Source organism: Oculina patagonica, chromosome 10 (assembly GCF_052425735.1).
Source record: "Oculina patagonica isolate OP01 chromosome 10, crgOcupat, whole genome shotgun sequence".
Classification (NCBI taxonomy): domain Eukaryota; kingdom Metazoa; phylum Cnidaria; class Anthozoa; order Scleractinia; family Oculinidae; genus Oculina; species Oculina patagonica.
In genome coordinates, this window is record NC_135767.1 from 15502178 (window position 1) to 15513979 (window position 11802).

The 11802-nt window shown below is 40.7% G+C and overlaps 1 protein-coding gene across 1 annotated transcript; it reads right to left on the reverse strand.

Annotated features, from left to right (window-relative positions):
- Positions 1 to 1257: 1257 nt before the first annotated feature.
- Positions 1258 to 11095, reverse strand: LOC144627959 (N-fatty-acyl-amino acid synthase/hydrolase PM20D1.2-like). The gene is made up of 12 exons (XM_078485985.1): positions 10819 to 11095; positions 8549 to 8781; positions 8061 to 8147; positions 7434 to 7567; positions 6667 to 6786; positions 6296 to 6374; positions 5636 to 5697; positions 5068 to 5146; positions 4830 to 4901; positions 3694 to 3807; positions 3187 to 3238; positions 1258 to 2445 (listed from the first exon to the last, which is right to left on the reverse strand). The coding sequence occupies exons 1-12, from the start codon at positions 11078 to 11080 to the stop codon at positions 2219 to 2221; spliced, it is 1521 nt and encodes a 506-aa protein (XP_078342111.1). The 5' UTR covers positions 11081 to 11095; the 3' UTR covers positions 1258 to 2218.
- Positions 11096 to 11802: the final 707 nt, after the last annotated feature.

An 11802-nucleotide genomic window follows, 5' to 3' on the forward strand; every position in this document is an offset into this window, starting at 1 on the left:
CTCTCTTTGTTTAAACGGACGGCAGACATCAGATTGTCGCTCCACCCTCCTCCCCGCAGCGATGGCTCACATTTGTGCCTTTGTAGCTCCCGCTCCTTTCGCCTCTTCCCATATCTTATCCCAACCTGGGGCGTTTGGGAGTGGGGGCTCCCGGTGGGAATTTATTACAATTGGCCTACACAGGTCGTGCAGCCTGAAGCAACTGGGAGTATTGCTGCTCCCCCCCCCTGGATAGAGTAGTAGTCCATTGCAGGGTTACACCCAACGTTCTGTCAGGCTGCCCCAACAGTGTCCCTGTGCCCATTGTGTAGTTCCATAATTATTTATCCATACCTCCCCATGGAAAGGATTTTTCCAAGACCCCAACCCTCTGGAAATTTCAATAGCCCAATTTCAATATATTAAAATTCAGCCTAAATCAAATTATAGACATCACTACGAGGCTCCGGGAAATAAACCCCACAACTGACAACTTTTCACTTGACTCTGAAGATGACTTCCGCTCAGGTTGTCGAAATGTCAGTCACCAACAACAGTTCTTCTCAGAACTTAACTCTCACCCGGACGATCACACTATACAAACTACAAACTATAGTTTGGTCCCCGGAGCCTCGTCCTGAAGTCTATTGTTATAGGCTGAATTTTAATATATCGAAATTGGGCTATTAAGCTTCATACATTTCCTTAACGTTTTTGGCCTTTGAGACCCCTCCCACCCCCAGTAATTTCCAATCCCTTCTGCAGCCCACAGGTGAGAATAAGGGCGGTGTAAGGGTAAAGTGTGTTTCCCAAGAACACAAAACAATCAGGCAATGCTTAATCCTGGGCTGCTTGATTTGGACTCCGTTCACACTATTAGACCACAAAGAAAAAAAAGTTACAAGAGTACAATAATTGGGTCGACTGGTGAAATGTAGGTGATTTTTTTACTTTCTCAAAGTGGTTCGCTTCTTATTTCCTGGGTCATTTCTGGCTTGGTGGCAGTAGACCCTGGTGCACTCCATGCACACTTTAGTGCTCCGTGCTCTGTGAGCTCGACTTCACTGCATTCTGTGAGCTCAGCTTGTAGGCAAGTCTAGGTGAGTTTTTGTGAAATATGAAAATTTAGGTGGAATAAAAGAGATATTACCGCCCAACAAAATGGACCTACCTGAACAGAACTGATCTATTAATTTTTTTGAGATCATAGGCACGTAATATGTGCAGAGAGTATAAAGTAAATAGCCCAGGCACACATTGCTTGGTTAGAATGAAATATTATTTTTCGAAATTGAAGCCTTCATTTATTTCTAATCCACTATAAATAATCTTTTCTCTTGCATTCATTTACATAAGAAGAAAAAAAAACTTAAAAAAATCTTAAAACTTCATGGTCCCACTTATTAGGCCATCCCAATAAAATGTTTCGTTTCCCATCGCCCGACCGACCCATTTTTTTTCAAAAAGTAAAAAAAAAAAATGCAGATTCACTAGTCAAAGAAGCAAGTACTTTAATTTACAAGCATACGATCTTGTTTTATCAACAACAATTGACATTATGTGATGTCCTTGCCTTTAATTTTGATTAAAGAAAGAATAACGGAAGTAACGAACGAAATAGCCACCTTTTCACATTCGTAACCCGAGGCTTTCTTCCTTCAAGCGTTCCATCTTTTTTCTTTTCTTTTTTTTGCCCGACCGACCGACCCACCATCACAAGAGACAAGGCGATGGGAAACGAAACATTTTATTGGGATGGCCTTATAAAAATTATGAAGAACACAAGCTGACGTAGTACTCGCGTTAATCGTAACATCTTGGGGCAACTTCTGATCGGACTTTAGTAATCGGCACATCTTCGGATTTCTTCTGATCGGACAATACTCGGACGTCTTCGGATTACTTGTCATTAAACAAAAATAATCAATATCTTCGGGTAACTAATGATTAGTTACTTAGATTCGGAACATCTTCGGGTTAAACGGAACATCTTCGGGTTAAACATCTTCGGAATCGGAACATCTTCGGGTTAAACATCTTCGGGTTACTTTGCGACGAATTGCCGACTACGGGACTTGTTTCCTCGACAGGCTTTTCATTTTATGTTGTAATTCTAAAATCGTTTTTTTTTTTCTTATGAAATTTAAGTTATAATATGTTGTCTCTTGGAATGATCAGCAATGCCTTCTATGATCCAGAAATTTCAGAGATCACCGGAATACATCGTTCTTTCCTGTCTTCACAGTTCGCTATGCGGCTTTTCTAGTTCAATACTCGCAGCATCGGCGTTTCTCATCAAGTGATAAAAATAGTTGATTGTCTTTTCGTAATTCTTCACTCCGAGTCTTTCGTTGAAGCCGTGTATTCGTTTTGTGTCCTCGGGTGTGAGAACTGACGGCATAAATCTGTACACAGCTTCCGTTAGGTCCAGGTAGTGTTTGGTATCTGTGTTTGCAATCATGAGCCCTAAAAAACAAAAAGACGTTCACTTTTTAATCAGTAATGTACCAGTTATCGTAAGCTTGTAATTCTACTAGTGTAGCATTTTCTATTGTTTCTAAAGCCTAGGATTTTTTGTCTGCGGGGGCAAACTCCGCGCACCTTTAGTTATCTTAGTTTTTTTTTAGCTAGTTTTCTAAGTTATTTTTAGTTTTCCTAGGGGAGCAACTCCCCCCCCCCCCCCCCTGCCTCCCCCGCTATGTACGGCCCTGTATTGTTTGTTCTATTGCTCTCTCGAAGGGTAGTGGGCCATTTTTGTGAGGCTTTGCAAGAGCTGAATCCCGACTCCTTTTTACAATAACTGAGAAAATTCTTCTACGCTCATTGGTCGAGGGCTACGGCCGTTGAGAGTATGGACCGTAAAATTGACGTAACCTGTACGCAAGGCAAAACAACTAAAGGAAAACTTGAGAAATTGTCGCGACTTTCACATCAAACAAAAGCCAGAAAGCTGCGGAATGATGTATAGCCTGCGAACAGGCTCCCCAGTAGGGCATAGGGCGACAAGAAATCGGCCCCGGCTCGCTTGGCCTCATGCGCATGCAGACTTGTTTTGGGCTCGTCACGCGTAGGTGGAGACAACCGCTGGCTTCGCTCGCCATTTTTTCTCCCTATGCCCCAATTAAGCTGCCCAACTGGGAAGCCTGTTCTCAGGTTACGGAATAGAATTGTCTGTCGTCGGTGTGTTTAGCTTTCTAAGCCACTAACCTGGTGACACGCCCACTTCAGGAAATACCTGCCGCACGCTTTGGGAAATAACCTGAGAAAAAGACAAGATTCAGCAATGCAAACTTGCAAAAATGCAAAAATCGCTAAGCATTAGGACTGAATAAAGTAAGATTCATTAACTTTCAATTCATTATAGCGCTCCCCGGGAGCGCACCCAAGCAAAGCGGACCACAAGACTGTGTTCAGAGGCCTGGGTTCATCCCGGTTTCCGCAACACTATGCAACTGTACTAGACTTCCCCCCTGGATGAGACGCTTGTTTAACACCAGTAGGGTGACTTCCCAGCTGCGGACTGTGTCTTACATGCAAAAGTTTAATAATCAGTGACTGGGAATAAATATTCAATTTGTTTTACATTAGATTTCCGTTCACAGTATTTCAAGCCATATTGGCACCCGTTTTAGAATGACCGGATGAAAACACGCGAAAATCTTTCAAATAAACTATTAAACAACAGAAGATGATCTGTCTTACAAGTCAGCATACCTGAAAACCAAAGGCTTGTTTATCCCAGCTGGATAAGGGAGACGGTTTGGCTGATTGCATAACACGAATGCTAACACGATCATCGTTAATACATCGTCGGTCGTGCTCTAGTACCTACAAACAAAAGTGAACAAAATTGAAGGGAAAAAAGGAAACGTGAGTCGCAGCGCTGCTGTCATCAGCAAGGTGAGAAGAACCTACGAGTGCCTGCGAGCATGCTCTCTCTTTGGGGGTAACGACGCGAGCAAAGCAAGCCACTGGGCTCACCGAAACTCGCGCCTTCGGCGCTCGCGTCGTTGTCCCCGAAGCGCGTTCCTTTAAGAGACAGCCCCATGGATATGGACCGCTTCGCTCGCGTCGTTGCTCCCGAAGAGGGAGCCTGCTCGCAGGCAAACCCCACGCCGGATAGATCGTGCTTTTTTAGGCAACCAGAGTGCTCTGAACATTAAAGAATTAAAATAATTCACGAAATAGTGGGATAAAATGGTTAAAAAATGCAGTCAGCTCTTAGACAAAGTTGGCTAGTCTCGGCCCAATTTAATGTTTGTATGTAACTTATTCCTTTTTATAAGGCGGCCATCATTAAGACGTACAGAGTGTTCAGTTTAAAGAGTTTACGGTAGTAGAAAACTGCAGACAATTTTTGTATTTTGTTGTATTTGTGGTAGAGACTAAAATGAAATTTAGGTCAAGTATTGATCTCGTTACTTGTGAAAAGATGCTTGTTAAAACTCAATCCTGTGTGTTCTGTTTAAAGCTCGCACTACTTGTGTCTTGGCCCTATGCTGGCTGGCGTGAGAAGCTATTTCAGGTAAGGGCAAATGCTTTTAACCTCGCCTAAATATAAAACATGTTTACTAGTTAGAAACCCTTGATCGATAATATTGGCTTTGCGTATTTTAAAACAAATTCAGGTTGACTGAGCCTGCAGTTCATCAGCGATGTTTCTAAGCAATTATTTTGACGTATCTTTGCACGTTGTACGGACGTCACAACTTCCAAAGTACTCGGGAATTCTCGCGCGATATTTTGATTGGATAACAAGATCGGAACACCTCGGGTGATTTAACGGAAATCGACCAAAAACGACCAATTGTTCTCGGTTTCTACCCCAGTAGCGAATGACTTCTCCTCACCTCCTCAATCGTGTTACTGGGATGTATCCGATGATTAACTGTCACCCTTGCAGAGGAAGGGATCACGTTTGCCTGTTTGCCATAGATGTGAAAGAGAGACGATCTTTAGTTAGTAATTCACAAATGCAAAATATAGACTGGACAAAAGGAGTAGGAAAAACGTAAAAACATCATGCTACGCATAAATTAGTGACTTGTTGGCAAAACATTATGATAATAACCGAAGGATTCTAAATACCTTTACGCCCGCGTTGAACTGTGTGACAGCGGTTGTTGTGCGAAGGAAGGCATTAGTTGCTGGTTTCATCTCGAGGATTCTAAGGAAAAAAATAACATCGCCGGGAAACAGTTTCAAAGGTCATTCGCAAGCGTATTATGCCACCAATTTACTTACGTTCATCTAATTCTAAATCTATAGTACTTCACAATTTATTTTATTGTTGTTGTTGTTTTGTTTTGACGATTACTAACTAGGGGCGCACAACCAAAAGCAAACTTATGACATTTGACCAATCAAAACTCATGCAAATAATGCCATCAACCAATCAGAACACAAACGAAAAAAGTGCAACTGGCGCAAAGGGCGGGAAAACACGCGTAAGCCAATTGGTTTCGGTTCGGATTGGTTAGACAGAAAACCTTGTTTGCACGATGTTTTTCAGCCAATAACAGTGCTCTGAAAACATAAACCCAATTCCAACACATTTTATGTTACCAACAATCCAGGCAAGAACAAATTACGACGGAGCCGGCAAATAAAATGAATAATTGTTAACAACTTGAAAACTACTTCATGTTAGTAATACCTGACGAAAATTGGGCTAAAAAGCCACAGATTAGCCACGATAATCCTCAGATAAACCGGTACCTGGAAATACAAACAATTAGTTCAAGAAAGTTAATGAAGTTTTATAAAACACATGAGATTCCCGCAAACGATGAAAATGTTGCTGCAACTTTTGTTGCCGAAACCAGCAAAATGTTTCTGAAAAAAAAATTGTTCCTCGAAAACGAAATTTGCTTTCGCAAAAATCGTCGCGTGTACGAGCAAACCGGGAACATTTAGGGGGCAACGTAAACTTCTGCAGGCGTTGTTTTCGGAACCGGCAGTGTTTCACGTTTTGGTACGGTGGTTTTAATTATTTTTGGGTTTCGCTAGACCTTCAGTGCAATTCTCCAAAAAGCGAACAACAGCATCCTCTACATTTTTTAAACTTTCACCTGGATTTCCCAGGCTAATTTATTTTTTAGCGTTCAACTAAAAAATAGACCAATAAAAATATGTTCAAATAAACAATACTTTTACTTTCTTGAATGTATTTCCCTTTCCTTCTAGCTACGTTTAGCGCAGAAGACGGTTTTTAAAGTATTATTTCCCCATCTTTTGTGGTCTAGTCGGTGATTTTCATGCAAGGCAATGAATAAATCTTGTTCCTTTTTACTAATACAATTATATTGATTATTACCTGGGGTGCAAAACTCTCAAACATTTCTCTCACTGGACCTGACGAATCAAACACAACTGGCATCGGACAATCCTCTAATCTACAAAGATAATTTTTTTTTTAAAAAAAAAAGGGGACGAGATATTCAGTGAATGGAGCAAAATGAAAGAAACAAATTGATGTATTAGCACATGAAGAACGAATGCGCGATTGAAAGAAAGTAAAGGACGGATGAAGAAGAAGTACTGAAGGATGGACGAAAGGAGGGAGGAGATACCAAATATTACTCAAGAAAACGTATGACTGGAAGAAAAGACGGAAAGATTTGCTGAGATGCGCGCACATCTCTTATCCATTTTTAAAGCAAAAATCAAATTGCCAGTTATACTTACCTAGCTACAGCATTTGACATGATCCCAATGCTACTTTCTCTTGGTGGCATTGAAGAATGCCCTGCTGAAGTATGCACACTAAGTTCTGCCATTATGGCGCCTTTCTCAGCAACGCCAACTCTGAAAACAACATCACATAGACACTATCTCATATTAAAGATATATAATTCATTCTCTGGTCAATACTGAAACAAATTCTGGTCGCAAACTGACAAATAAACGTTCCCTCCTGGCCTCTAGAGCAAATCAGGTGCAATACCGAGTACCATACAATTAAAATTTCTACTGGTGAAGCCCCGTCCTATTTAACTGACAGATTTTTCAAAGTCGAGGCAAGAAATCCTTACAATATTAGGAACAGTGAATTTAAAAAAAAAAAATAATTTTCCATTACCGCAAACTGATTTTATGAAAAGGAGTTTTCTTTACGCTGGTCCTAAATTGTGGAATTCCTAAACCTAATTCTCTTGCAGCCTTCAAAAGAGGACTGGAAGATATTGACTTTGATATGTTACTATCTTCTTATTGATAGTTTGTCCCACTTTAATATTTGTTATTAAACTCTATTTAAATTTTTAAATCTTACTCGGCTTTCATGAAAACCAATTGTAAATTGATGGAATTCCGAGTTTAAATAAAGTGTCACTCACTCGCTTACTCCATACAAATGTAGGTATGCAATTCGTGTAGAGAAGGAAAACTACTATTACGTTACAAGTCTCCATTAGAACACTACTTTGTAATAATTTTTTTTTTCTTTTACTTACAAAGCAAATGGTATCCTCATTCCAGGAATAGCATCCTTAACAATGACTGTTCCCTCATCAACTAAAAATTCCAACTGCACTCCTTGGGATTTTAAGTATGCTGCAATTTGCCGTGCTCCATCATTTCCTTGGACCTTTTGGGAAAAAAGAAAGTGAACAAATTCAGAACATTAGATTCTGATCTTCGATGTGGTTATATTAAATTTTTCAGTCATTACAGCCACACCTGACAATAAATGAAAAAGCAAATTCAATTTGTTAAAATTTTATCTCATTCTTCACTCCAAGAGTGAGGCTCAGTGTCCTAATGGTTAGTGTGCTAGACTCTGGATTGAGTGGTCTGAGTTCATTTACTGGCTAGCTGAGGTTATTGTATTGTGTTCTTGGGCAGGACACTTTACTCTCACAGTGCCTCCTTCCAACTCAGGGGTATGGGTGCTGATGACTTTAATAATATGCCCAGTTCACTCTGCAATGTACTCCTAGTTGGCTTATCAATTATGCTACTTAAATTGGAACGCATAATAAGATGGCTTGATAACCCACTAGGCTCAAACAAACCTGCTCCCTTTACACGACACTAACAAGTATTATTACAGGAATTTCTTAACCATTCCATGGACTTACCTCTTCATCATGGCCAAAGGCTAAGAAAAAGCTACGTTGTGGTTGGTGACCTTGCTTGAGAAGGAATTGTAGAGCTTCCAAGGAACCCTGCACAAATATCACAAAGATGATCACTCACAAAGATTTAGCTTGGGTCAACAGATGTGTGCAATTCTTCTCCATTTCGAGATTCACCCTGAAGATAAATTCCACACTAGCGACATAGCCTAAACAGATCTGTGTACACACGCATCTCAGATATTATTTGCATGGACTAAACAACCAATCTAAAGCCCGCTGCAGTCCTTAATGTCTTTTGTTTCCCCAACAGCGTTGTAAACTTAAAAGCCACCCTCCCTTATGAGCTCATGTTTAGGAACGTTTTTTTTTTCTTAAAAAGGAATTGTTTGAAGGACTAAACTAAATATTTTTAGGGTTATTCATCCACTGTTAGCATTATTTTATTTACATCTAGCTTTAAGATAGCAAATGGGACTTTTTCTTAATACCATGACTCCATTTTTGACATCCAATGTTCCTCTGCCCCAGTAGTACCCATCTTGGACACGCCCTTCAAAAGGGGGTACGTCCCATGATTCATTGGTAGCTGGCACTACATCAAAGTGACTGGCAATGAGATAAGGCTTTAGTGACGCATCACTTCCTTTTATGGACACAAGTAAACTGTAGTTTGCAATGACTTTATGCTCCACAAGAGGATGGCTAAACACATCTGAAAATTCTAAAAAGAAAATTCCTGGTCAGAGTACAGTTGAACCTCTCTAATATGGACACCCAAGGGACAGCACAAAGTGTCCATATTAGAGCGGTGTACATATTAAAGAGGTCCCCACTATGACGTCACTTTTGACTTCACTATTACAGCTCAAAATATTCAGTAACTCGAAATGTTCTGCAACGCAATACTGCGGGTAAAAAATTAACACTAAGCAGAAAACTCTAAGATGAATAATTAAAAGAGTTACGTTGTTGTTTCTGTAATCACAAAGAGGAAATTGCATTATGACACAAAATATCATTGCCCAATCACTGGAGTGTTTGTAATAAAGAGTTAATGTTTATATGAATTTGTTCCCTGGGGCCAAAATTTAGACAGTGTCCACTGTCCGTATTATAGCTCTAGGTTTTTCTAAAGAAAATATATGAGAATTTTGTTAGGACAGGACAGATCAGGTGGCTGTATGAAGAAGTTTGGCTGTATTTTTACAAGTAGCTCGATCAATCACATAACATCACTGGGCAATGTTCCATTTACCGCAGGCTATAAACCAACCACTAACACCTCCACCACCAACCACTGGCCGGGATGGATTCAGGATTTTTTTAAGGTGTGGCTAATTTAGTACTAATTTTATTTTTAGCCCTGGGCAGGATTTTTATTGGAGGTAGGTGTCACTAAGTATTAATACCACCTTATTACAGTTGATTTTTTTCAAAATAGCTAGCAGGGATGTAGCTAAGAAAACACTTAGCAGGTTAAAGCCCAAGCTGGCCTTGGCAGCTCAAAAATTAAAATTTACCCAAGTCTTTGTTTTCATGTGAAATTCAGCCGGATGTAAGATCTCTTTCAGCCAGTGAAATTAGCTGGCAGCCTCCCCTTAGCCACATCCCTGAGTTAGGTGACAAATTGGTCTGGATTGTACATTAACTAAATGAATTGTTGATGTGTGCAAGGCAGGCAGCTTTATCTGGGCCACCTTACATTAACCTGTTCTCCTTGGAGGGGGGGGGGGGGGGGCTTCCATATGAAAGGGATGCTCACTGGAAAATTGGAATTAAACCCCTAAAGAAGATCAATCTGGGCATGGCTCAAGCTGTTTTGGCCCTTAAAAGATGCCATTTTCATGCCTGCCTGGTCTAGACCGCCAACACGGTATGACAGTACTTTTTTTATTTTTTTTGTGCAGTCCAAAACAAGACCTCAAGGGCTAAAAATACTGGTATTCTGTCCTGAACACCCTGAGACATCCCCCTGATGGGGGGGGGGGGGTCCAAAAACGTTTTGTATGGGGAGAATCCGCCCAGAGCTCTTACCCCTAATATACCATTTTTGCCAGAAATTGCACCCCTTTTGTATACCTTTTATTGAAAAAAAGGTACCCCTTTCATATACCTGAAATTCATGGTATAGACTTAAAACATGATGTTTTCTTGTCATTTTCAAGAAGTGCTTGAAAATAAGAGTCAGACGACAAGCTTCCCTGTACATTTCATATGAACTTGCACAAAAATATGATTTAATGTGGACTGTTCGCAGTCCTCTATTTTTTCGTGTTTTTTCGATCGATGAGCGCGCGGTGAGAACGGAAAGAGAACTGGACGCCAGCGCAAAACGGAGCAAGTAAAATAGAGAGCTCGAGGCTGTGCCAATGGACAGTCTAGATTTAATGAAGAGTTCATCTATTTTTTTAAGCATCGAGTTCCAATAACTCCTACTTTTCCACGCCACAAATCCATAAACTTATATCCGTGCTTTTACAATCATTTCAGTCTATAAATAAAGTGGCCTTATTTGTTGCAGCCCCCATAAATTCAAACATTATATTAATGCTTAACCGAGACGCTGATTTCTCATTTACCAGGTGAAATAGTTCTAAAATAGAACAACCTGCAAAACATTCCTAAAACGGTCGCGCCCGAGAAATCGAACAAATTAAAAACACAGTCCCGAGGTGTGTGTGCAAATCTTTCAATTCCTTCACGCACATTACGACTCTCAGTACAATACACTACAACTGCTACAAGTTTGTCTTCTTACCTTTAAGAATAAACTGAAGAAATCTGTAAAGCTCTCCTCGATTGTAATTCCCAACGTCGAACGAAACGGTTTCGAAAGTGATGGCCTTTTGAAATCTTTTTTGCACTGCATCGTCTGCACGGATATAATCTAAATCACTTGGTTTACACGGAACGGCAGCTGTAGGTTGATTAGAATACATCACAGTCCGTGCAATAATGATTAAAACAACAGTAAAGAAAGCTGTAAGTAGCAAGTAGGAAAGATTGCGAAGACCCGCCATGTTTATCTTCTTGGCGTTTTTTTACGGTCAGGCACCCCGTTGTCACGCATCACGCAATCTAATTTCAATGGAGCCCAGTTTCCTTTTGCGCTTTCTCGTCCAAACTCTCCTGAAGTGTTGGAAACAAGTGGGAATTGCGACGCCCAAGCGACTCCCAATGAAGCTCAATGAATTACTCCGTCGTTATTCTATGACATTCTTCCTTATCGGCTTCCGACTTCATTTTGTGAGCACAGTTAAGCTGACGTTTCGAGTGTCAGCTCTTCTTTCAAAGCGGAATTAGAAAACAAAACGCTGAAATGGTTGGGCTTGGATACGGCGCGTCCACTCTTCGATCTCTAAATTCCCAGCAAAGAGGATAATTGACAAACAGAAAACTAGTCCAGTCCCTGAATCCTCCCTACCCCCGCCCTACATAGCGGCTGAACCCAGAATCACTGACAAAAGTCGTTGGCCCACCCACCCCCATCCCCCCGTTCAGGAGCCCATTACTATGGGCTCCTGCCCCGTTTCAATGTTGGATAGTATAATGTGCCCAAACTCCCCGTGCAGTGCGTTTCAGTTTGTGAGCAGAAGTAAGCAGCAAATAAAGGCATTATTTTTTTTTTTTTTTTGCATGCTACGCAACATTTCAAAGGGGGAGAGGGAAAATTACTTAACTTTTTCATGTTCCAAGACTCCAAGTAAGAAAAACAGCAACTGCGCCAAGGTTTTGTCAAAGA